At 35.2% G+C, this 27,331-nt stretch overlaps 1 protein-coding gene across 1 annotated transcript in view; it reads right to left on the bottom strand.

Annotated features, from left to right (window-relative positions):
- Nucleotides 1-4,014: 4,014 nt before the first annotated feature.
- LOC108548585 (heparan sulfate 2-O-sulfotransferase pipe-like) overlaps nt 4,015-27,331 on the bottom strand; it is a 102,642-nt gene continuing 79,325 nt past the window's right edge. The window contains exons 3-4 of the mRNA XM_017901598.1: nt 4,253-4,323; nt 4,015-4,050 (exon numbers count right to left, since the gene is read on the bottom strand). Of these exons, the coding sequence (XP_017757087.1) occupies nt 4,015-4,050; nt 4,253-4,323 (107 nt within the window). The remainder of the gene's footprint in view (nt 4,051-4,252; nt 4,324-27,331) is intronic.

The following is a 27,331-nucleotide window of genomic DNA, read 5'->3' as shown; positions in this document are numbered from 1 at the left end:
ACTCAAAGCGACAGAAAAGAAAATTCATAGATGCAAGGATTCAGAGCTTCAAAGATCTAAAGGTTTACAAATTTCAAAATTCGAAAATTCAAAGATCCAAGTACTCAAAGATTCGAAGACTTAAGAGGTTTAAAGATCCGAGGATTCCAAGACTCCAAGACTCAAAGCGACAGAAAAGAAAATTCATAGATGCAAGGATTCAGAGCTTCAAAGATCTAAAGGTTTACAAATTTCAAAATTCGAAAATTCAAAGATCCAAGTACTCAAAGATTCGAAGACTTAAGAGGTTTAAAGATCCGAGGATTCCAAGACTCCAAGACTCAAAGCGACAGAAAAGAAAATTCATAGATGCAAGGATTCAGAGCTTCAAAGATCTAAAGGTTTACAAATTTCAAAATTCGAAAATTCAAAGATCCAAGTACTCAAAGATTCGAAGACTTAAGAGGTTTAAAGATCCGAGGATTCCAAGACTCCAAGACTCAAAGCGACAGAAAAGAAAATTCATAGATGCAAGGATTCAGAGCTTCAAAGATCTAAAGGTTTACAAATTTCAAAATTCGAAAATTCAAAGATCCAAGTACTCAAAGATTCGAAGACTTAAGAGGTTTAAAGATCCGAGGATTCCAAGACTCCAAGACTCAAAGCGACAGAAAAGAAAATTCATAGATGCAAGGATTCAGAGCTTCAAAGATCTAAAGGTTTACAAATTTCAAAATTCGAAAATTCAAAGATCCAAGTACTCAAAGATTCGAAGACTTAAGAGGTTTAAAGATCCGAGGATTCCAAGACTCCAAGACTCAAAGCGACAGAAAAGAAAATTCATAGATGCAAGGATTCAGAGCTTCAAAGATCTAAAGGTTTACAAATTTCAAAATTCGAAAATTCAAAGATCCAAGTACTCAAAGATTCGAAGACTTAAGAGGTTTAAAGATCCGAGGATTCCAAGACTCCAAGACTCAAAGCGACAGAAAAGAAAATTCATAGATGCAAGGATTCAGAGCTTCAAAGATCTAAAGGTTTACAAATTTCAAAATTCGAAAATTCAAAGATCCAAGTACTCAAAGATTCGAAGACTTAAGAGGTTTAAAGATCCGAGGATTCCAAGACTCCAAGACTCAAAGCGACAGAAAAGAAAATTCATAGATGCAAGGATTCAGAGCTTCAAAGATCTAAAGGTTTACAAATTTCAAAATTCGAAAATTCAAAGATCCAAGTACTCAAAGATTCGAAGACTTAAGAGGTTTAAAGATCCGAGGATTCCAAGACTCCAAGACTCAAAGCGACAGAAAAGAAAATTCATAGATGCAAGGATTCAGAGCTTCAAAGATCTAAAGGTTTACAAATTTCAAAATTCGAAAATTCAAAGATCCAAGTACTCAAAGATTCGAAGACTTAAGAGGTTTAAAGATCCGAGGATTCCAAGACTCCAAGACTCAAAGCGACAGAAAAGAAAATTCATAGATGCAAGGATTCAGAGCTTCAAAGATCTAAAGGTTTACAAATTTCAAAATTCGAAAATTCAAAGATCCAAGTACTCAAAGATTCGAAGACTTAAGAGGTTTAAAGATCCGAGGATTCCAAGACTCCAAGACTCAAAGCGACAGAAAAGAAAATTCATAGATGCAAGGATTCAGAGCTTCAAAGATCTAAAGGTTTACAAATTTCAAAATTCGAAAATTCAAAGATCCAAGTACTCAAAGATTCGAAGACTTAAGAGGTTTAAAGATCCGAGGATTCCAAGACTCCAAGACTCAAAGCGACAGAAAAGAAAATTCATAGATGCAAGGATTCAGAGCTTCAAAGATCTAAAGGTTTACAAATTTCAAAATTCGAAAATTCAAAGATCCAAGTACTCAAAGATTCGAAGACTTAAGAGGTTTAAAGATCCGAGGATTCCAAGACTCCAAGACTCAAAGCGACAGAAAAGAAAATTCATAGATGCAAGGATTCAGAGCTTCAAAGATCTAAAGGTTTACAAATTTCAAAATTCGAAAATTCAAAGATCCAAGTACTCAAAGATTCGAAGACTTAAGAGGTTTAAAGATCCGAGGATTCCAAGACTCCAAGACTCAAAGCGACAGAAAAGAAAATTCATAGATGCAAGGATTCAGAGCTTCAAAGATCTAAAGGTTTACAAATTTCAAAATTCGAAAATTCAAAGATCCAAGTACTCAAAGATTCGAAGACTTAAGAGGTTTAAAGATCCGAGGATTCCAAGACTCCAAGACTCAAAGCGACAGAAAAGAAAATTCATAGATGCAAGGATTCAGAGCTTCAAAGATCTAAAGGTTTACAAATTTCAAAATTCGAAAATTCAAAGATCCAAGTACTCAAAGATTCGAAGACTTAAGAGGTTTAAAGATCCGAGGATTCCAAGACTCCAAGACTCAAAGCGACAGAAAAGAAAATTCATAGATGCAAGGATTCAGAGCTTCAAAGATCTAAAGGTTTACAAATTTCAAAATTCGAAAATTCAAAGATCCAAGTACTCAAAGATTCGAAGACTTAAGAGGTTTAAAGATCCAAGGGCTCCAAGACTCAAAGCGACAGAAAAGAAAATTCAAAGATCCATGTATTCAGAGCTTCAAAGATCTAAAGGTTTGCAGATTGAAAAATTGAAAAATTCAAAGATCCAAGTACTCAAAGATTCGAAGACTTAGAAATTTAAAGATCCAAACATTCAAAGTCTCGAAGATTTAAAGATCTAAGGGGTTCAAGATCCGAGGATTCAAAGACTCAAAGCAATAGATCATCAAAAATTCAAAACATCAGCGTCCAAGATTCCAGCGAAGACTTACACAGCAATTTCTAAGTACGTCTACCTGCGTCAAGACCTATTATTAAGCCATTGTAAGTGTGAATCACCGGTTTTGCATAATAGCCACATTTACAATTCATGGCACTCACGTAACGACCTGTTACATGTCAACGAAAAACGGTAAAATGCATTATGCGACTTTCTCCAGCACCCAAAATACCCATCCATCCTCACCCCCGCATCACTGTGTTCCCTCCCATTGATTCCTACTATCACTTCCACCACCACGAACCGACCAATAAAAACATTTTGTAACTCTTACGTGTCAACCGATCCAGCAAGTCACATCGATCTCGACGTGTCTTCACATCGACGCTAAGTACTCGAACAAAGAGAAATCGGCGTGTAAATCACTCGTAACGCTTTACGATCGAATTCGAAAGATTACGCATAATATCTCGGTGTTAATACCTTTAACCATTTCGGTACTACTGACATTGGCGACGACCATGAAACGTTCTCTGGGTACTACCGTCGCCTATTCGCGACATCCGCGAAACGTCACCGATGACTATCGCGATCCGAATGAAAAGTTTAGCGTCAATCACGCTCGAAATTTCTATGAATACCGCAAAACACGATTTCGTGGCTTCCAGTGCAACCACTCTTGTGGAAAACTTCCTCGTACCACGAATCTATAACCACGGCCAGCTCCTCCGTACCGAAAGGGTTAAAACTGGCGAATTAGAGGAAAATTTTCCTTATGGTATTTTCTCTTATTTCCGAATTTGGAAATGATCCGATGTGGCTCATTGGCAAATTGCATTCTTCGTTCCGAGAATCGCTATGCAGCAAGTAGAAAGTAAAGAATCGCGTTTAAGATAGCTCCGAGACCGGATGCATTCCTCGTACGATAAAACCGATTATTGGAGACTTTAAAAGGGTTTAATCCTTCTAGGAAGTATGGAGATATTCAAACGAGAAAGACGATACGAGTATTAAACAAGGTCTAAGCAGAACGCAGCTGCTATTGTCTTTGAAATTAACGAAGTTGGAAAGAGAAGATAGAAATTTTGTTTGAATAGCATGTGATATAACTTTCGTGTCACGGTAACACTTAAGAAATTTCAATATGGAGGTATGTTGCTGTGCGATGATCGAGAAAACAGCTTTATGCGAATAAATACGATAACCATAAACTGTTTGTGTCACTTAGGATGAATGTAATCAAATGAGTATAGTCAATAAATAAATATTTATCTCTTACTTATCTCGTACTTTGTTCTAAGACTCTATGGTGTTTAATACCATTTGCAGAGAATTCAATGATGACCGGATATATAGGGTTATATTCGATTATTTTTATTCAGAGAATTTTACTTAAGATAATGGAGGAGAGATGTAAGAAAGAAGAGAAAGTATGTAAAAGGAGTTAAGTATAACGTGAAATATAAATGATATGATAGAAATTGAAAGAATACGTGAAAACTGTACCTTTACTGCGAAGACACGATGTCTGTTTGGATAATGGATTCCACTTGGACTAGAATCAGTTTGCACTCCTTCTGGAACAAGAATAGAGTTTATATTAGTATCAGAAAATTAAAAAATATGTATAAGAGTAATGACGTAGTAGGTAAGGTAAAAATTAGTAATTAAATATTAAATATTTCACGAGTACGGTTGTACAAGTGTAAAAAAATATGTGAAAACAATATTATACAAAGAATATGATGCACATAGTAAGAAGAAAATTCTGAAATTACATCGATAAAATTAGAAAATAATTTAACGATGTATTTATCGGAGATATGAGCCGTGGTGGCGCTAGTGAGTTAAGTGGAAATTCATTTTAAGACTATCGAGACACTTACTCCGGAAGGGGTTAAATATTAAGAGTGAAAATTTAAATTGTTGTATTCGTTTTAATTACAGTAGTGTCTTTTCCATTGCATAATTAGTCGATACATTTTTGTATTTTTCACCAATAATTTATGAGAAAAATTCAACGTTCTGGAATATATTATAATAATTTCTATTACAGTAATTGATAAATCCTTTTTAACCAATGAAAATCAATAGTTGCTTTAACTAATCCTATATAAACAGTTCATTTTCTTCGTAGATTATTGTTCATGAGAACAAAAGTTACTATTTTCATGACTCATTTAGGAATCTCACGGATAGTTTACGATCGAGTCACGCTTTATTTCTCAGTTTAAACGGCAACGAGGTATGAATATCGTAATAGATTATTTTTAACTCAACGTAATCACAATGCTTTACAGAGGTTAACACGATTTCATAATTTGCATAATCGATCGGAACACATGTGTATTTCCCACAATTATTACGCTTCTGATAATTTTACATGCAAAATGACAAAATCTTTCCAGAATTTTCAATTTGCATATCAATACCATATTTATGTGACATTTAATAATTAAAATGTAACGTAATATTACAGAAATTTAAATCACCAGTTTAATTATTATATTAATACTGCAATTATTACGATTAATTATAAATAAAAATTTCACAGTATAATTATACTTAAAATTACAGTTAATTATAATTAATATGAAATTATATCGTAGGAATATTACAATGAATATTCCAATAATATAACAGTAATACCAAAAAATATATAAATTCGAGTAACCCACGAATAATTTTCACAAGTCTACAAAATATATAAAATTATATAAATATATAATTTAACCTTTTCTATCGAATATATAACTCCTCCTATCGATATATCATTTCAAATCCCATAAAAGACAAAGAACTCGATTGCAGGTATACTAATCGAAGTCCCTGTGGTATTGGAGAACATAAATTTTCAATATACATATGACGATATAATAAAGAAGCAATGCCAATATCTAATGGATTCAGATTATCGTAATAAATGAGTATACGTGTAACGATTGAGGTGTGTGTGAATTGTGTATGTCATGTAATGTATGAAAGTAGGAAGAACAAACCAGAGAGATTGGGCATAGGTCAGTTGTAATTGAGTTGTAATAGTGAAAATAGGTGTGAGCATGTGATTGCGAGAAATTAATTAAATTAATAATACTTGATATTTGAGTTTGATTATTTTTTGTAATTAAATAAAGAATTGTTCTTATTGTTATTGATATTTCATCCAGCACTAACAATTCCGGAGCGAAGTTTCGAACTACCTTCGACAGATGTATCTCAGGAAATCATGTAACGCCGAGATCGGGGCTACATATTAATCGACATTCACCAGGAAGAATTTCATTCTGGTTGATATTTCTAACGACGCCTTTCTCCTCTTCAGCAATTTTATATTCGCAGACGGTCGTACAGTTCACGGGATTCCACGCTATTAAGAATCGTAACCCTCGTTTCATACTTTCATCCGTGGGGAAAGGTGTGCATCGGTGAGTGGTATCGTCTAACTTGTCCACTCACGTGCAAAAGCTACTTGAAATACCACTTGGATAGAATAGCGCAAAACGCGAATGTCGGAAGTAGCATCTGCGATATTCCTGGTAGCACGTAACGATATTAAATTAGATTTATGCTCCTAGCAATTTCCCCTATGGACGGGAATTTCATGCTTATTAACTCCTTAATTTTAAATACGACCTTTGAAGAAGATAAATATCCAGTTCGGTTGAATATCCCATGGCGAAACAGTGCCACTTTTATTATCTCGGAAATGGCCCTGGCGCGCTGCTCATATGTGACAGAGATGCGAGAAAACGTGGAAAAAGGGTAACGAGGCCCGTTGATTTCTTTTTTCTCGGTAAAATTCATCTTTACGAAACACGCACATCGATAAATCAGCACGGTGAAAGTCGATATTACGAGTTTGGTAAACTGCCTTTTAAATTATCATGAAACGAAAATTGAAGACGGGTATAAAATTAAAAGAATGCAATTCGACTTCTGAGTAGGCGCAATGGGACTCTCGGTTTCCCACGTGCAATGCTATTTGCTTCTCGTTACACGACACCATAATTTTTCACTCGCTTTTACTTTACGAAGTTGTCGCGTTTCCTTTAAATATCCTGCATTTCAAACGAGCGTCTCAAAATTGCATTCGAACAACTTTCCAAAATTCAATTTAATATTATAAACTGTTTCCTAAATTTGATTATCTTAGTACTTGGAAATTTATTGTTAATTGTAATTTCACGTCGACTTCACTGGGAAAATAAAATTTGTTTAAGTTTATCAATATCAACCGACTGTCTTTTAAGGTATATCAAAAATAAAATACCAAATATACCTAAAATAAATTTTCTGTCGAAAAGAAAATTGTAAAATCGGGGATGCAGAGGGTTAATACGAATTAATTTAAATTAGGGTTGATCTACGTAAAATTAATCCTATCTTATAATTGCAAAGACAGGAGTCTTGATAATATAGCTATGATTTTCGATAATGACAATATCAAAGGAAGAAGCGAATTTTTCATTTTATTTTTCCCAAAATGACTGAAATTCTAGCCACCAGACGATAAATTCACACGCATACCTCAAGTATGCGAATTTTAACAAAATATTTACATTGGCTCGAGCAGACGTACACACGAATATAACAAAATATTTCACTGCACAGGATATTTACATTGGCTTGCACAAACATAAACACATTTCACGCATCTCCAAAACATGCGAAACTCGAGGGACGACTGCTCCGACTCGTCCCACGATATACGCCATCAGAAGCGTGTTAATAAATTCGTCCCTGAGGAGGCGAACTCGATCGAGACCTACACATCACTATCCATCGACTTATTTATAGCATTCTCGGTTTCTCGGGTTTGTTCGATCGAAATAAGACCGATAGGGCCCAAGTAGCGATGCACCCTATCGCCATTGTACCTGGCCCCCTCGCTGTGGGATTGCTTTCACGAGTGAGAGATGGTGAGGTATGAATGCGAATGCGTATGGTAGAGCGATGGCGTGAGTGTTGATACCTAGTGCGAGGATATTTGTTTCATGTGCGAGAGGACAGTCTTATGGTCGGATGTTCCGTGATTGTTATGGGAAAGGGAGACTACACGGCAAGCAAAGAGAGGGAGAGAGAGAGAGGATAGAGTAGAATATTAGAGAAACAGAAATACAGTGTAGGTATAATTATATACAATTATTAATATATTAATTATTAACTTGGTATATCTATTTTATAATTAATAATATAGGATCTATATATATATATAGTGACTCAATAAATCATTCGAATGCTCAAAAATTGTAAAAATTTCCATTTTATTGAAAATAGGCGTGTAGGTAAAGTATACCAAGTTACAGGTGGATGACTCTTATGTTATTTCCAGATATCACGTCACGTATGTAGATGAAATCATCGCTCAAACCTACAACCCGATTATCTCCTATAAATGTAATTGTATAATGATACAAGATAGAGAGAAGCTTTCCAAATAAAAGATGTTTAATTTTTACTGCTCAGACGCCCTATAGTGAAAATTCCTCCGTGTGAAATCTCGTTTCGAGAGCAGAAGAATTGTTAAAAGACTTCAATTCGTGATTTTACTCCTGTCAGTGTCATCTTCCACTGATAAATAAATCACTCTATGTGTAACTCGTTATGCTTTACGTACATGTGTACAATACATGCAAATCTTCATTAAAATTCTTTTGAAATATATTGGCGAATACTTTCGTGAATCATTGTATATAGTTGAAAATAAGGTTAAATAAAAATAATTGCATAAAAATAAAATATAGCAGAAAACAACCCTAAACGACTCTCTTCACGATTTCTTTCGTTCTCTCGCTACCAAGCTTCGCATAACACTCCTCCCTCCAAAAGCTCGTCCCGCTTTCCCTAATTATCCTCAAAAACTACCCCCACTCCTCCGATCCTCGAAAATATCGCACAGCCATCAATGGATCGTTCGTTTTCACGATGGGTCTGGTTTTCGTCTTGTCCGCTTTCACCCGCTTTCTCTTTCATGGCCCTTTTCCGTTTAAGGTTCTTACGCGATGCTACAATAATAACAGCAGTACTTTAAAATTGAACGTCATCGTTCAATCTGCTCACAGAGACACGCTCCACGTTGCGCAATTAATGTCTTTGCCACGACCTGATCCTCGAAGTTGCGTCACTTCGACCCGATTGCTCGCTACCTGTAACTCGACTGTATCGGCGGAGCTTGCAAATCGAAACTCTTTGCATCATTGCACCTGCCCGTGGTAATCGCTTACGACGAACACGAGTCGTAGGTAAGCTTACGCAGGTCTGAAGCGGATCGTTGAAACACGAGCACGGTGGATTACGTGGAAGTAGGTTAAATCGATTGATCGAGTGTGGGATTTAGAGGTTCGGATATTGGCTAGGTCATGGGCTGATAGATCGGGGTGTTAGGTTTCGGTTGAGTCCTGTTTTGGATGTCTGCCACGATCTTAGCACTTCCAGTCGGATTTTCTTTGGGAGAATTATTAATTTTGTGAGAAAGAAAAATTTTTTAACTCATTGTAATTTCTTTTCTTCGAAGAAATGGAAAATTTTGATTGACACAATGGAAAATGGTGAAATATTATGAACAAATAATAGGATCAATAAATAGCAAAATATTGAGATTTATTTTGCGAGAAAGAAGAATTTTTTGACGTGCAGCTTGTTGTAATTCCCTTTCTCTATAAAAATGGGAAATTTTGGTTCACATAATGGAATATAGTGAAATAATATGAACGAGAAGAAGGATTCATAAATAGTAAAATATTGAGGAATCTTTGAAGATGCATCTGCATATAAAATTAATATAAAATTGGAGAAATTATTTTCCAAAATTAATACCTAAATATCTTAATACACAATTGAAGAGCTTATCAGAAGAAGATTCAGACTCTAACTTAACCTAATCAAATTTTTATAATCAATTCTTTACTTTAATTTTATTTTACATTATATTAAACACGAAATTTGTGTCATATCGATGCTACAAATATTTTATCGATATATTTCTGCACGTAAAATTAATACAAAATTGGAGGAATTATTTTCCAAAGTTAATATCTAAATATCTTAATACACAATCGAGGAACTTATCAGTAGAAGATTCAGACTCCGTTCAAAATTACCAAATTTTTATAATCAATTTTTTACTTTAATTTTATTTTACATTATATTAAACACGAAATTTGTGCCATATCGATGGAACAGATATTATATCGATATATTTCTTATATTATTCGAAAACCTCGAAATACGATTCTGCCAAAGCCCCTACCTACTTTCACGGACAGTACTTAAAAATAATTTTTACCTTCCATCCGAACTGCCATAACCGACAGCGGTCGTATTCCCATTAGCCACGCCGAGAGATCATTTTCGTACGAAATCCGCTTTCTACGTTGCAAAACGTAAAACAGGTCCCTTCTTTATGGACCAATACAAAAGCTTTGTGCAGAATTTCGTGACTCTCGGGTCCTACATACGACTCGATACCGCATGCAAATAAGGCAACCACGTGGAGAGGCATCCAGTGAAAGTGTTAATTGACGTTCTGAGAAAACGGGTTCCACGTTATTCTTTTCCCCGAAATACACCATCCCGGTTCAGACGCATTACGTAAACCCGGCGTCTGCAAAAATGAAGTTTGCACGTGCATTATATAGATCTAATCACGTTCATCAAACTTCCTCGAACGCATCTGCTTTCTCCTCGTCGCGAATAAAGGCACAATGCGATCAGCGACGAGAGACGAGAAATTGAGAATTATCCAATATCCAGGTTCGCGATAGGAAAATCGGGAAGATCGCGTTGGGAATCCGATGGAAGTTGGAATCGATTCGTGGCACGATCGCGTTAAAGCAGCCCGGGTCAACGTTCACGAGGAAGAAAGCGAAGAAACGCTCGTGCTTCTTGCAATTCTCCTTCCGTTTTCTTTCTTTTTGCCACGATGGGAGCGGCAACTTTCTAGATGACCGACGGCAACCTCGAGGGCCCTCGATTCCGCTCGGCAGATCGTTGATCTTGGCCGAGATGCCCGTCGACCTCTTAATCGATCCGAGCTTTGAAGTCTCGTTAACGGAAGTGGCGGTCGCGTGTTGCCATTGCCACGTCCTTTGTTTCCTCTTTGCATTTCGTTTCTCTTGCCTCTGGTAATTTATTTAACTTATTTATCGTCATACTGCGCGAGAATTTGGAACAGGCGATTATTTACGCGATTGCGTAATTATAATTACATGGATATTGCGCGATGCTGATTTTCTGTTCGTCCTTTTTGGGTCTGAATTACGTAATGTACGGCAGGAGTGATGTATATGGGGGGTAATCTGGTAACACGAGAAACGTACACGTAATAATAAGCATCCGTAAATTAAAAGAAAAATGACAAACACCTAATACGATAATTGTAGAATATTCAACAGGGTTAATGTGAAATAAGTTATAATTTTAAAAAATATATGTATAAATAAAATAGTTGGAAGTGATAGGTTAGAATGACTGTTTTCCCTAGATTCCGCCTTGAGTAATAGAAGAATACAGAAATTACAAATATCTATGTGTGTATGGTGCAAATGTACATACGTAAAGAATAAATAAAAAGTAATTTGATACAAAGTCATGAATTTCGACTGGTGATATATCCATGGAAAAATAATTTTAATAAACGTAACGGCGAAAAAGACTTCATATAGAAGCCTTATCCATAAATTAAAAGAAAATCGTCAAACACCTAATACGAAAATTGAAGAACCTTTACGGGATTAACATGAGAAAATGTATGTATAAATAAAATAGTTGTAAGTGATAGGTTCGAATGACTGTTTTCTCTAGATTCCACTGTGAATAATAGAAAAATACAAAAATCACGAATATTTAGATAGAGGATGGTGTAAATGTACGTACGTAAAAAATAATTAAAAAATAATTCGATACAAAAATGAAGAATTTCAATTGGTAATATGTGCATCGAACGATAATTTTAAAAACCGTAAGGGGAAAAAAGACTTCTTACAGAAATCTCATCCGCAAATTAAAAGAAAAACGACAAACACCTAACACGAAAATTATAGAATCTTCAAGAGAATTAATATGAAATAAGCTATAATTTAAAAAAATATATGTATAAATAAAATAGTTGGAAATGATAGGTTAAAATTACTGCTTTCTTTAGATTCCACTGTGAATAATAGAAAAATACAAAAATCACGAATATTTAGATAAGGGATGGTGTAAATGTACGTACGTAAAAAGTGATTAAAAAATAATTCGATACAAAAATGATGGATTTCGATTGATAATACGTCCATGGAAAAATAATTAAAAGGAAAAGTAGGAATGGAAAAAGACTTCCTACAGAAGTCTTATCCTTAACGAAACTTATCCCGTTATAATAATCTTAATATACCCTGCACGATAATTAAATCGTTACATTTTATTACATTAATCATACCAGATAACGTTGCATTATCTCGCAGCCTGACTCCATGCTTCTCTCTCGACTTACAACTATAGTCACGCTGCGAAAATACGAAGCAGCGATTTCGATCTACCATTCCGGGTTTAAGACTTCATTACGATCAAAACGCTTATCTTTCGTCGTTTATAACGTTAATATTACCGACGAAAACGTTAATCTATCACACACACGAGAATTAAATTGCATAGTTTATTATTTCATCTCGGCATTAGACTCCGAGATGATTCTTTCTCAAGAAACGAGATACACTTCCGGTTAAGGGAGATACGAACAAAGAAGCAATCGCAATCGAGCATCCTCGTGTTTTTTAACATTTCATTATCCCCTGCCATAGAATTATGGTAATCCTGATACATCACGTGCAGCGAGCATTTGGCAAAAAATGGCGAAAGAAAATATCTCGGTTTTATCTCGAAGCTCCATTGATGCCTAGCTCCCTTGATCCTTGCCTCGCCATCCTGCACTCGTACTTACGAGTAACACGGCGTACTTCCGGTAGAAGTAGGAAGCAACTGTTACGATTCAACATTCTCATTTCCATTGCGATTTCATCAAGAAATCAATATCCATCTTTTACCACGATCGTTTCTACAAAAATTCTATCAGGAAATAATATAAAACTCCTACATCGAGACATGTAAAGTAGTATAAAATATTCAAACATCTAGGATTTAATATTAACCCTTTGCACTCGAGAGGTGCCTCTAGATCAGCATTTGATAAAATTTCGAAGCTCGATATTAATTAATATATCAAATTTAAAATAATGTAACTGTGTGCGAGGTATCGGAATTAAATAATTCTACGTGTTAATTATTATACGATTTCTTATTTACTGCTCAAAAAATATCATCAACCCTATGGAAGAAAATGTTTCAACTCGTACTCCTCTGTAGCCAAAAAATCGTCGAGCTTAAAGGGTTAATTAAGCTCTTATGTTAACCCATTAACTGCCAAATTTCTTTTTTTGAAATTTTTGGCCGAATAAGTTATATATATATAACTATATATGCACAAAAGGTTGTGTAACAGTATAATTATATTCCAATTATGTTTTGTCCTGAAAATATTTGATATTTTTGAAAAAGTCCCAAAATGGGTATCCGTATAAAATGATCAATAAAATCATTTCAATAAAAAACAAAAGACTGAGTATGTAACAAATCGTTACTATAACCTCTAAATTACGTAATGAAATATTGTACATAAATACATATTTAATACAATTCAATAAATACATATTCAATGAAAAATAAAAGACTGAGTAAGTAACAAATCGTTACTATAACCTATAAATTACACAATTTACATAATTTAATTCTAAATTACATAAATTACATAATTTAGAGGTTATAGTAACGATTTATGTAGTTCAGGATTAAATTATGTAAATTATGTAATTTAGAGGTTATAGTAATGATTTGTTACTTACTCAGTCTTTTATTCTTTATTGAATATGTATTTATTGAATTGTATTAAATATATATTTATATACGGTATTTCATTATAATATAAAAACCAAACTAAAAATATAATGCTTCAATATATGACAATTCTGTTCCGTTCAACTTACATACGAATTTCAAATTTGTTCGCTAGTTGTACAGAAACGAAGCACAGAATACACACTTTTTGCTACATACAATATCGACTGATACATATAGAATAAAACTAAACTGTCAGGCGTACCAAATATATTTTTGGCGTCGAGTGGTGTACGTAAAATTCCAAAATCCCCAAATGGGGTTCGTGGCATCTAATGGGTTAATTTCACAAGTCAAGCTAGAACTATCAAGGGAATAAAAATGACTCGTCTCAAAATTCTTTTCGCAGTCTCCCGAGGAAATTAGTATAAATTTGTATTCAAATGGCAACGTAATTATGGCGGTAGCACTTTAATTATTATTATCTATGTACTGTATCACACTTAGGTATACAGTAGAAGCTCATAGATCGTACATTACTCGTTACTGTTATTACTACTGTTAACTGTTTATTCTAATTCATTATTATTACCTTATCATTTATTTATTTAATCTCCATTACAGCGGAAACGCAGAGACCCAAACGTTATTCTCCGCATGTCAGACAGACATGTCTATGATACACAATTACAACGATTTTGTATCGCAAGAAAACCACCTTTACTACCATTAATTATTAAGTCCATACAATTATTATATAAAAACCTGTTCCACGACTTCCACACCTAACACGTGTGTATATATGTCCGTATGTACACACGCGTGATACATCTCGTGGCATCCATTCCCGAATAACGATGGCCTTATATAAATTAAAAGGAATTAAAATTCGAAATGGAGAATGAGTCCCAAGTCTCCCTCCTCTTCGTGGCACTTCCCGTAAAAATAGGAAGCAAAGATCCGAATCTCGCGTCCCGACCTTCCCCAGGAATCCATCTAGCCGATCACCTTTCACAAGGCACCATTACAATCGGCCATTGTTAATCATCGAGTCGTTCCACCGTAACACAGGTGTACCCTGTCATACCTCTCGCGATCTCGCCGCAGGCATTTTCATCGAACGGTTAATTCGATTCCGTTAATTATTAGGATAGAGTTACAACGTTGCCTCGATGGCCAGTCCCGGCCTCGAGGATCACGCGAATCTTGCGCCACGAATTGCCAGATCGTGTCGACCGGTTATCGGCTAGGATCGATCTCCTCGTGTGCACCCTTAACGACCCGTCCGATCTTTGTCAAAAGGTAATTAGACGGGCCCGATCGCACGAACCACGGAATCTCAGCTACGTGGATCGTTACAGCAACGCTGGCTTATGATTCAATTAAACAGAGTTGATTAAACTCGCGTTTTGCCTACGCGCTTCCACGGAGAATCCTTTCCATCTGCTTTCTCCTTCGTTAACGCGACGTTCAACGATCATTGAAAATTAACACTTTCTCCTGTACCAGGCATCTGCACCAGATTCGACTGAAGAGTTTCGTGGAAGAGGATGGATGGGGTCAGGACGTAATTGGTTTTACTACTGAGTTATCACTTTTGTGAGTGTCATCGTGTTTAGTCGTGGAGAATTGACTCGTTTTGGGATATTTTGTTTGCGAGAAATGGCTACGAATTTTGACGAGATTGTGAGATTGAAAATTATAGAGAAATACGAAATTTGAAATAACTTTGGAGTCTTGGAGTTTTAATATTGATGGGTGGGATTTGGATGTCGTGTTTGATTTTGTTCGTGGGTTTCCCAAGAATTTCATCGCGTTAGTTTATGGGTGGCGATTTGATTCGTTTTTGGGATATTTTGTTTGCGAGAAATGGCTAGGAATTTTGACGAGATTGTGGAAAATAGAGTTATGGAGAAGTACGAAATTTAGGATAATTTTGGAGTCTGAATTTCAATGTTAATGAGTGGGATCTAGATGTCGTATCTGGCTTTGTTCGTGGGTGTTCCAAGAATTTCATCGCGTTTGTTTATGGCTGGTGATTTAACTCGTGCTTAGGGATATTTTGTTTGCGAGAAATGGCTACGAATTTTGACGAGATTGTGGAAACGAGAGTTATGGAGAGACACGAAATTTGGGATAATTTTGGAGTCTGAGTTTCACTATTAATGGGTGGGATTTGGGTGTCGTATTTGGCTTTGTTCACGGGTGTTTCAAGTTTGTTTATGAGTGAAGAAGTGGCAGTGATTTGATTTGTTTTGAGGATATTTTATTTACGAGAAATAGTGGTACGAATTTCGATGAAATTGTGGAAAGGAAAGTTATCGAGAAACATAATATTTGGGATAATTTTGGTGACTATTAGAATGAGTATGAATGACGAAATAAATGTAATTCTTGTAATTCAAATTGCCAATGTAGTCAGTAGATTTAGAATAAACAGTGAAAGGAATTTTTGAACACCGAAATTTATGTTTCCAATGTTAACAAACTATAAAATATATTTTTCAATATTATTATATTGAATTCGAGGAATATTTAACTAGATGTTAAATTCGAATTATTTGACAATAAATAAAATATGACTGTCGAAATGAAAAGTAAAAATATTTCACAGGGAGTTCGTAAATTCGTGATTGCAAGGTAAATTTCATAATTCTAAACTCTGCGTGACTATTTAAATTTCTTATCCTCGATAATACTTTTAAATTGAATATATTTGCATAAATTCGCAATTTCGCGCTAAATTTAACACCACTGGAACAACGCGATTTACGGGCAGTTACACGAAATAATAGTATCACAGGGTACACTACTGAACCGTGATCGTAGGATGCGAAGAACGCATCAACAATTTCCTGCTTAACCTTGCTATACTCCTGGTCACAGTCGATTAACCTTTCCACGGAATTTGGTTTATGTAATATACATACTTTCAGGAAAAGGTTAGAAAGTCAATTATCATTTTTTCAGCAATATACTGGAAGAAAAGTATCCACTCATCGGTTACGAAGGTAACTGATAATCTGCTACGCTTGTTACCAATATTCCCGTTGCCATTTTAGCTGCTGTATTACAAATTCGTGTTTTAATTATAATTTTTAATTGCATTTTAGTGACATAAGAAATTGTTACTGTAGGGTGTTATTAAAACTAGAATATTTTTTATGCTATATAGTTTTCAATTATTTTTAAATATTTTTATATATATATAGTGTAAATAATATTAAAACGCGAGCATATTTGTTTTAATGTTTAACAATGTAGTAATAATCATAATAAAATTGGCTAATCGAAGAATATATGCCTTGATATATTACTATATCATTCTATAAATATTTTCAAAAGAAAAGGAAAAAAGAATGGCTTTTATTTCAACGAGATGAAAGTATAAATTATCGTAAGCCATATGTGTTTAGATATCACTACTCTCGAACCTCTCAAATCATTCTCTTTTTGCTATCCAATTATCGGATCCTCGGAACTCTTCATCAATCACACCAACTTGCCCTCGCTCGATCATTATACCCGTATACATCAAATCCAACTGCCTTCGATAATCATTGATCAAGTATGCAAATAAAGCACCAACTAACAACATCATACAACCGTTCTTACACTGAACAACAATTATACAAATATCCGCTCTAAAAATTCTTCAAATATCAAACTTTGTAGAATCATTAAAAAATCAGATCCCTCTAAATGGACCAAAAAATGGTCCACTGTTACTTTCGTTGAATTTCACTTTAGAAAAAGAAATTAAATTCGTAAAAATGTATATAGAAATCATCCACTATCACTATTATTGTATTTCACTTAAAAGACAAAAATTAATAGCGGTAGTAGATGATTTCTATATACGGTTTGAGGAATTTAATTTCTTTTCTGTAGGTAAAATCCAATAATAGTGGTAGTGGAATATTTTTTGGAAATATTTAAATTTAAATTTAAATTTCTGAAAATTGACCAAATAGAAATATTTAAATTTAAATTTAAATTTCTAAAAATAGACCAAAAAATATTCCACTACCACTATTATTGGATTTCACTTAAAGAAAATAAATTAAATTTCTCAAAATGGATCAAGAAATCATTCACTGTCACTACCATTAAAGTTCGCTTAAAAAAAGAAAAATTAAATTCCTAAAAATGAACCAAAAAATCTTCCTCTCACTGTCACTATCATTAGATCCTATTTAAAAAAGAAATCTTCAACGCAAAAATCCTGTAATCGAAGAACCGACGTGATAGGCCGATTCGCATGCTCTCTCCCGAGCAAATATTTTCATGGAACAGCAATACTCACACCTCCTCTGTGTTTCGCTCGCATTCGACTCGTAAATTAGGCAGAGAGTGCTAATATCGGTTTCGAGCTGGAGCCGATATCCGAGGAACTCTTAGCGATTCGGGCAGATTAGATCGGTTCGTGACCAGGCTAACGTGCACGACCGTGAGATGTTCCGCGTCCTTCCGTGATGCAACGGGCTGAGATCAGAACAGATCGATTAACAACAGATCCTTGGAAATCCTCTGATCCAATTGGTCACGGATCGTGCGTGTGAAAGCCACTCCGTGAAATTACATGGCCGTTCGTCGTGTCTGGGAATCGTGTAAGACATAACACGTCATGCACTTACAACTTTTTTCTAAGCCCTACTCGTTTTCGTATATGGTAATATCGCGTTTTACTAGTTTCCTCCTCGCTAATAGGAGTCACACCAATTCGATCTTCCTTTTCCACAGGAAGATGAAGAACGAGCAATCGAGAGGACAGATTTGACTTGCTGATTTTTAAATGGATCACGTTTTTCGTGATTGCATCCGCAGGTTAATCGATATCGGGCTTGTAGAAGAGTGACTTACGAGCCCTTTTCATTTTTATTTACAAGAATATTTTATCGTTAAAGTAGTCATTCTTAACTGGAGTTTATTTGCAAGAACTTCCAAGTGCACTGTAGGAATTTTGAAAACGTGTGGTATCACTACTGATCTCTTTTTTCTTCGATTATTAAGTAAATGAAGAGATGAATTACTGTCATTATTTTCTTTTCCTTATTGCAAATTAATTAACGTGTACTTCTTTCTCGTTCGGCAAAAAATATAGTGTATTCGATCACACATTAGTGTACCATTAGAATTTTATATGTACTGTAAGAATTCTGAGAACAAGAAATACCTGATTATCAAGTTTGGTTATTTAGTTATCGATTTTTCCCCTAGATTGTGAAATAAAGAAATAAAAATGGAGTACATAAAATATATTCATTTTACCGTATAATTTAAACAACTAATCTATAAAAATTGTGGAATAAAGAAATTTGAAAATAATTCATTTAAAGAGACGATATCACTTGTTTATCTCAGAAGAATGATATAAAAATTTCAAAAATATGCCAATATATATCTGACACCTCAATTCTCGCTATGTCACCAAACTTAATTACTTCACGAGATAAATAAGCTAAAAATTATTGGTCCAGAGATCCTCAAAGATGTTCGAAGCTGTATATGATAATTGAAAGTCTATACTGATCCTCTCTCATAAACCTAGATTGTGAAATAAAGAAGTAAAAATGAAGTACATAAAATATATTCATTTTACCGTATAATTTAAACAACTAATCTATAAAAATTGTGGAATAAAGAAATTTGAAAATAATTCATTTAAAAAGACGATATCCCTTGTTTATCTTAGAAATGTACTATAAAAATTTCGAAAATATGCTAATATATATCTGACACTTCAATTTTCGCTATATGTCACCAAACTTAATTACTTCACAAGATAAAAGAGTTGAAAATTATTGGTCCAGAGATCCTCAAAGATGTTCGAAGCTGTATATGATAATTGAAAGTCTATACTGATCCTCTCTCATAAACCTAGATTGTGAAATAAAGAAGTAAAAATGAAGTACATAAAATATATTCATTTTACCGTATAATTTAAACAACTAATGTATAAAAATTATGGAATAAAGAAATTTGAAAATAAATCATTTAAAGAGACGATATCCCTTGTTTATCTCAGAAGAATGATATAAAAATTTCGAAAATATGCTAATATATATCTGACACCTCAATTTTCGCTATATGTCACCAAACTTAATTACTTCACAAGATAAAAGAGTTGAAAATTATTGGTCCAGAGATCCTCAAAGATGTTCGAAGCTGTATATGATAATTGAAAGTCTATTCTGATCCTCTCTCATAAAAGAGAACTCGCCTTGAAACACTGTACAACGTTGTATCCTCGAAACTGAACGTTTATCACGGCCAGGATCATTCCTCCTCGCGAGGATTAGCACGATGGTTAAAGCAATTATCCTCGATCTCGATCGGGATCGATAATTCTCTCACCGATCCCACAACTGGAGGTTCTATTCTTGGAACACCTTCAACCTTCCAATGAAGACAGTCGAAGGAACAGATTACGAGGACGTTATTCCGATCGTGATGATGAATAATCAGCGATCGGTACGTGTACCATGGGACTTTTTCCAGCCTCGAAACCCGCTGCTCGAGCCATGAATGACGCGAACGAACGCTCGACGCCCACGCCGTGCACCGAGCATGCCACGGACGTATCTCGCGGCTGAATCCGTATCTGTATCGGTCACGAAACTTCCTGTCACGATTAAGGTCGAACCACGGCACCGATCGATGCCAGAGGTCAGCCACCGTGTGTAGACGAGCAATGAACTTTAATTAGATACGGAGTTTTTGCCAGACGATGCATCATCTTGCTACGCTGCGCCGCGCGGCGTTCAACGCGTATTCGTAATCAGCCACCTCGGAAACCCTTGCATACCAAATTTGAACCGAATGCAATATATTTTTTAACGTGTCTGTCTTCCATTCTGTAGCCGCTATTTTGTATTTTAAAATTCCGAGTTCGAATTCGTAATCGGTGAGCTTGAAGAAACACACATATCAATTCTCTGTCAGATGTCAAAATTTGTTGATATGCTTGCCCTTTATTCTGTAGTTGTCATTCTGTTTTTTAACATTCCAAGTCTAAATTCGTAATTAGTAAGCTTGAAAACACTCGCATACCAATTTTCAGTCAGATGCCAAAATTTTTTTTAATATGCCAGGCATACTAATTTTCTGTCAGATGTCAAAAATTTGTTGACATGTCTGTCCTTCGTTCGATAGCCGTCATTTCGTTTTTTGAAAATTCCGAGTCTAAATTCGTAATTAGTAATTTAGAAAATTCCCATATGCCAATTTTCTACCAAATGCAAAATTTGTTTAACATGTCTATTTACCACTTTAGGGCCGCCATTTTGGCTTTTATTATGAATAATATAAATTTGACTTGAGATTCCTGAATTTTGATATATATTAAATCATGCCTTCATATTTTGACCAGCTTTTCTACATTTTTGGCCAAATTTTGAGTAATTTCTTATTTCTATTAATCGAATAAATAATACAGTACCGACTTATTAAAAATATATCATATTGGTACATCTATGAAATTTAATTTTCCTAAAATTCGAAATTTCCTGTATTACAAAATCCACTTTCTTTGAAGTTTCAAATTAATATCCAATTATTATACAGAATTTAATTTTTCTAAAATAAAAAATTATTCCTGTCTTATCCTATACTTCGAAGAAGTAGAGTAGAACGGATGTTGGATATTAAGATGCGTTATAATACAATTTATCACAACTTGCTTATTCAACGTCATCAATCATCGTGACATTTTTATGATTATAATCTCGAGAAATGCATCGTAAAAGCTGGTGAAAATTACTTTAGAATTATGCGAAGAAACCCGTGCGAATCTTGGGATACCTTAGATTGTCGGACTCAAGGTTGATATCTATGTTTGGAGCACGAATTAAGAGAAAGGCTATAAAACAGCATCGGCAATGACGTCTCGGAAAAAACGCAATAATCGGTAAAAGATATAATATTTCAGATAAAACTTAGTCGTTTTACAGTTACTCGTTGCTTGACGTAGATTAGATAAATAAAAAGGAACGAGCACGCGAGTTAGGCGACATGCCATAATCGAGTCGAGTGAAAATGGCCCCTTTGTCGCGTCAGGGAAATAACCAAGATGGATTGAAACACGAAAGTTTATTAAAACTCTCTGGTTCCTTTGCTCCTAGCGCTATTATCTCTTCAAACATCGAAATTCTTCGAAATTTCTAAACGCATAAATTTCTACGACGCGAAGGAAATGAACAAAGGAGTGGCGTGCGAGTTGTGTCAAGCTATAGCAAACACGAGTGAAAATGGCCACTTAATTAATTCAAAGAACTAATTAGAATGGGATAAAACAGAATTTCATTAAAACCTTCCTATTCTTCCTATGTTTTGCGCTATTTCTTCTTTAAAGACCTGAACAACCTTCTGCTATATAAACTCTTTCGACATGAGGAAACTATAAATCCGATATTCCAAGAATCTTGTAATTCTAAAACCGATGGAAATTCTATAAATAAGAAATAATAAAATTAAGTGTAACAGGGACGTGAAGAATCAGGAGAAATAACTTTACCTAAATTAATTTCAGAATTAAATAATTTTGAAATTAAATTTAAGGTTTAAGGAAGAATTTTTAAGTTTAATATTTAAATTTTATAAATTTCTAACTGCGAGACATAAAATATATAGACTCCTAATTAAGAGGTACCAAATTTATAAATTTATAATCACGAGGTACAAAATTCGTAAATTTCTAATAACGAGATATAAACTTATAAATTTTTAATCAAACTGCGAGACATGAAATCTATAAATTCCTAATCACGAGATACGAAATCTTTAAACCCCTAATTGCTAGACACAAAACTAAAAAATTCCCAATTTTAATATTTAAAATTAAAAAATTTCTGATCTTGAGAAATCTTAGTACATTCACAGTCGTATCTCAAGAGCTAAAATTTCATATTCACCAATCCAGGGAAATCGTATCACGAACCCCGATTGCAGAAATTACCCAGGAACGCGAAAACTTAGGGAGGAACGTGGCAACCGGAACAAGAGGAATTAAACAATTTAACCGAGGGGGCTCGTCAATTGAAAGGAACGTATTGCAAAGAACGAACCGCCAAAGTGGCCACTGCCGTTCGTATTGTTCTCGTTCAATGCTAATCAGGTGTGGCTGGAGACATGCAAAGCGCGCGCGAATTTCCATAACACCGACGGAAGTCCCTTTTGCGCGGGCGCGTACGGGCGCGCGCGAATTCAAAGCGACAGAAATCGAAAAAGAGGAAACGCTCATTGTTCCAGTCGAGGGAGAAAGGAAGAACGGTAATCGTTGGAGCGAGCAGCCAAGAGAAAATCGTCAGGGCGTTAACAATACCCGGCCACGCAACTGGCAATCACGTTTTACGATGCGTTTCCTCTTCTTCGCGTCGCTAGTCGATGACCGGAAGTCTCTTCATCCCCGGAAGTAAAGGACTCGCCGAATTTTCTATCTCGCGGTTGAATTTTTAATCTTCGGATTGTTACACGATTTTCCGTAAATTTCGGACGAAAAATTGCGTGACAGAGATTTTTTAACGAGTCGTATAATAGAAAATAGGGTGACTACGATATTTTATCGAAACGAACAGGAAATACGAAATAAAATGAAATTTTTTAATAAGTGGACGGTTTTCTAGGAAATTGTGAACGAGTATTTTATAATATTATTATACCAATATAATTATTCTATAATTTTAGGAATTATTATATATCAAAATTATATTGATATATAATATTGAAACGAATAGAAAATGAAATTTTTTAATAAGTGGATGGTTTTCTAGGAACCTGACAACGAGTATTGTATAATATTATTATACCAATATAATTATTCTATAATTTTAGGAATTATTATATATTAAATTTATATTGATATATAGGTTTGAAACGAATAGAAAATACGAAATAAAATGAAACTTTTTAATAAGTGGATGGTTTTCTAGGAAATTGACAACGAGTATTTTATAATATTATTATACCAATATAATTATTTTATAATTTTAGGAATTATTATGAATTAAAATTATATTGATATATAATATTTTTTAAATTTAAGGTTCAGAATAATCACATTGTGAGTAAAGTTTTAATCCTTTGCATTCGATGATTTTTTGAATAAAGAAGAGCAGGGGTTCAAAAATTTTCTGCTATAAAGCTGACGATATTTTTCGGAGCAGTAAATAAGAATTCGTATAATAATTAACACATAGAATTATTTAATTTCGATACCTCGTACACCGTTACATTATCTTAAATTTGACATATTAATGAGTATCGATCACTGAAATTTTATTTAATGGCGACTGACGGTCGCCTCTCGAGTGCAAAGGATTAATCGTAAGATTAATCAACATTAACTGTACCACAGCCTAAATGACCGATTTCTAATTTTTAATTAAAAATTCTGGATTTGGAATTAGTATTAGGAACTTTTTAATATTTCCTTTTGTTGTATTCCTTCTTTTTTAATTTGAGATCTTTACCCTCCATTTTTCTATTCACAGGGCTTTTGAGTTGAGTTGGGTTGTGGTAGGTCTAGTGTTAAATAGCGTTTTCTTAACACTGTTAAATAGGTTATATACATAAATAATTAAATTTTCCTTGGAGAGTAGCCTATTTAAAATTTTTCAAACAATTATTAGAAATTTCTGGATTGAAAAATTAAACGAATCAACAAAGAATGACTTTATTCGTCCGATTTTAAAATTCATTTCTCTCTCAGAGCCGAACACGTACATAAATCCTTGCAAGAACACTTTGCAAACTGGGTTCAGAAAACAGGTTTGTTTATCTTAGAGAAACTTCAAACAAACAGCGAGAAAGCCCATCGTCGACAATATGGAAGTATTTTTCTGGTTTGCACGCACCTGTTTAAACTTTTAAGTAGAATCGATGATCGCCTTGTTTCTGCCAGGAAAGTTGTGGATTTTCCAGAGCATATTTGCAAGTCCAATTTTCTCTTTCATTTTTACTTTCATCGATTCTTCGCATTTTCGCTCTCAGTACCCCGGGAATCGAGAATATTAAAACCCGCAGAAATTCGATTTCACGCATTTAGCACGTCAATAGCTTTCGATACTTTTTATTATCCCGATAGAATGAAAAATACAGCAAAGTACATTTATCTCGGAACGATATGCGAAATTGGAGAGCGTGATCTACGATTTATTCTGGTTATTACATCCTTTCAACGTGACACGATCTGATATGAAAATTGATATGGAAGTGATGTGGCTTAATAAATTTCTGATATATCTCTCGTGTGCAGCATGGAATATAGAGCTACCAGGCTACCAAACACAGTCTGCAAGATTTATAACAGGATGAATGATGAATTTGCGTGATTATAATATAAGTTCGGCGAACAGAGATTGATAACACTGCTGATGAACATCTTGTGATTGTAAAATTGAAATGTGTTGAAAACGGGTTTGTTCTTTTTAATTCCATTACGCTTTGTTATGTAATAATATCTATTTAAAGCAAGCAATCTTCATTAGTTACTGAAATACAGGAGAAATAGGAATTAAAAGTGTAACAAGAAATCTAATTTGTTTACTAGAACAGGAATATTCAAAAATTTCACGATTTTATAATTTATTGGCTCTGCACGATTGTTAGCATAAGTGCATTTATCGTATTTTAAACGATAACGAAGATAAAATAAAACCTTGTACTTTCGAATTATCCTAATTCATTTCAGAAAGGAAAACTAATTAAGAAATCGTTAAGGTTTCAGTCAATTTTTGTCAAGATACTATGGCTCTTATAAACTGACTTCAGACTTTAACACACTGTCTTTGACTGAAAATTCTTAGATTTTGGAAATTCCTCGATGGACTGTCTTAGACTGAACTGTTAGACTAACTTGGACTTCTTACACACTCTGACTCTCTCGTGCCCTTGCACCCTTATTTGAACCATTCATTCTGTTCCTTTTTCATACTCAGGCTTTCCTTTCCAATTATGCCTCTTTTCCCGCAACCTCGGTGGACCAGGTACTTCGGAAAGAAATCGCGAATCGACCATTGCCAACGAAAACAAATTATAAACCGATCAATATTTTCTAGAAGCAAATGGAAAAGTTATTTTGGGGAGCAAAATTAAGCTGCGTGGTACCTACGGGGAAGTGAAGCTTAAGAAAAACATAAAAGCATGGTCCTTGATGAACAAAACAGAGTCCTCAGAAATCATTTGTGACCAGCACGAGCGTGAGTCGCTTGGTGTTGGAAAGAGAGTTAAATTAGAGTGCATCTTTGTGCGTTTTCGTTTCGTTATCTTGGTGTACTTTTCCCAACTTAAATTAATTTTATGAGTTTTGAGTTTGTGTTTCCATGGATAAAAATTCTTCTCGCAAAATTGGATACTCAAAATTCGAATACATTGGACAAGGGACCCAAATCGCTCTTTTATCTCGCAAAACCCAAAAAACACACAGAGAAGAAGTCAGCTAGAGCTGAAAACGCTACACACACGTACGAGGACGTAAGTCGCCTGCAAGAAAGGGTTATAAAACAACGTCAATCGGTGAAAAGGTAGCCTTCTCGCAAAATTCGTATACATTGGACAACGATCCCAAATTGCTCCTCTGTCTGGCGAAAGACGTGTAGAAGAGAAGCCAGGTCGAGCAGAAAATGGGACACACGCGCGAGGACATAAATCGCCGGCGTGAAAGGGTCATAAAACGATGTCAATCGGTGAAAAGGTAGCCGCGAAGGGAAAAAAGAGGCATACCAGGCGGTGAGTTCGATCGGTCTGGAAGTTCTGCAGACCGGCCTGACGGCCTCTTACTCCTGTTTTGGCCCGAGTCGACGAACAGGAGACCCGGTGACCCAGAACTTGGGAAAGCGAGCCGCCGTTCGAGGAACGCGGTTGCCGCAACGAAACGCTTCTCCCGAGACGATCTTGCGCTCTAATTGCTCGTGACGGCTTGCAGAACTGCACGGACTTTCATCTCCGCCGGAGGTGGACGCCTCTGAGAGGCCTGGGTGCCCGGCAGATGACCACCATTTCCGGCTTTCCATCCACCGAGATCGTACGCACGCGAAATCGGTCCACAGGATCGAAACGATCGACGGGGATCGAAGGAAAGTAACAGTGACCGGAAGTGACGCTTGGTAGGCGTGACAATCTTCCTACGTGATCCTCCTCTTTTATTTTTTCTCCTTTTTTAGCTGTCTCTTTTGTAACTTGTCGAGGGAAGCAGTGGAGCTGACGCGAGATGAGAGATTATGGCTTAACTACACCGTATGTAAAGCTTGGGAAAGTAAGAAATTGAAAAATGTAGGATCCTGAAGATCTCTTCTGAGGTCTGATGGGATTAGCCAGTGTCTTGTGATTTTTATCGTTAGACTCTGACTTTCGGATTTTATTTTTAGGTGAAATATAGCACCTTGTTTTATGGATCTTGAATACTTAACCCCTTGCACTACGCTGAAATTCGAGAAAAGCCGTGACAAGCGCGTATGCCTGAATGATCGGGGAAGGAGCCCGAGTATCGGAATTTGAAACACGATATCTTACGATTGATTGTGAGTTTGAAATAGCCGCGAACCCATTCGAAATATTCGTACTTGGCCCGGGATTAAGACCACGAGTCAGACTCGTGATATTCATGTCCTACCCGAAATGTCGATCACGAGTCAGACTCGTGATATCCACGTTCGACACCAAATTAAGCAACGAGCCTGACTCGTGATAGTCAAGTTTGGCCTAAAATTTTCATCA

This window comes from Eufriesea mexicana, unplaced genomic scaffold (assembly GCF_001483705.2).
Source record: "Eufriesea mexicana isolate 0111107269 unplaced genomic scaffold, ASM148370v2 scaffold1741, whole genome shotgun sequence".
Lineage (NCBI taxonomy): Eukaryota > Metazoa > Arthropoda > Insecta > Hymenoptera > Apidae > Eufriesea > Eufriesea mexicana.
The sequence above is the reverse complement of the archived record's forward strand: the minus strand, read 5'-3'. Positions and strand labels throughout refer to the sequence as shown.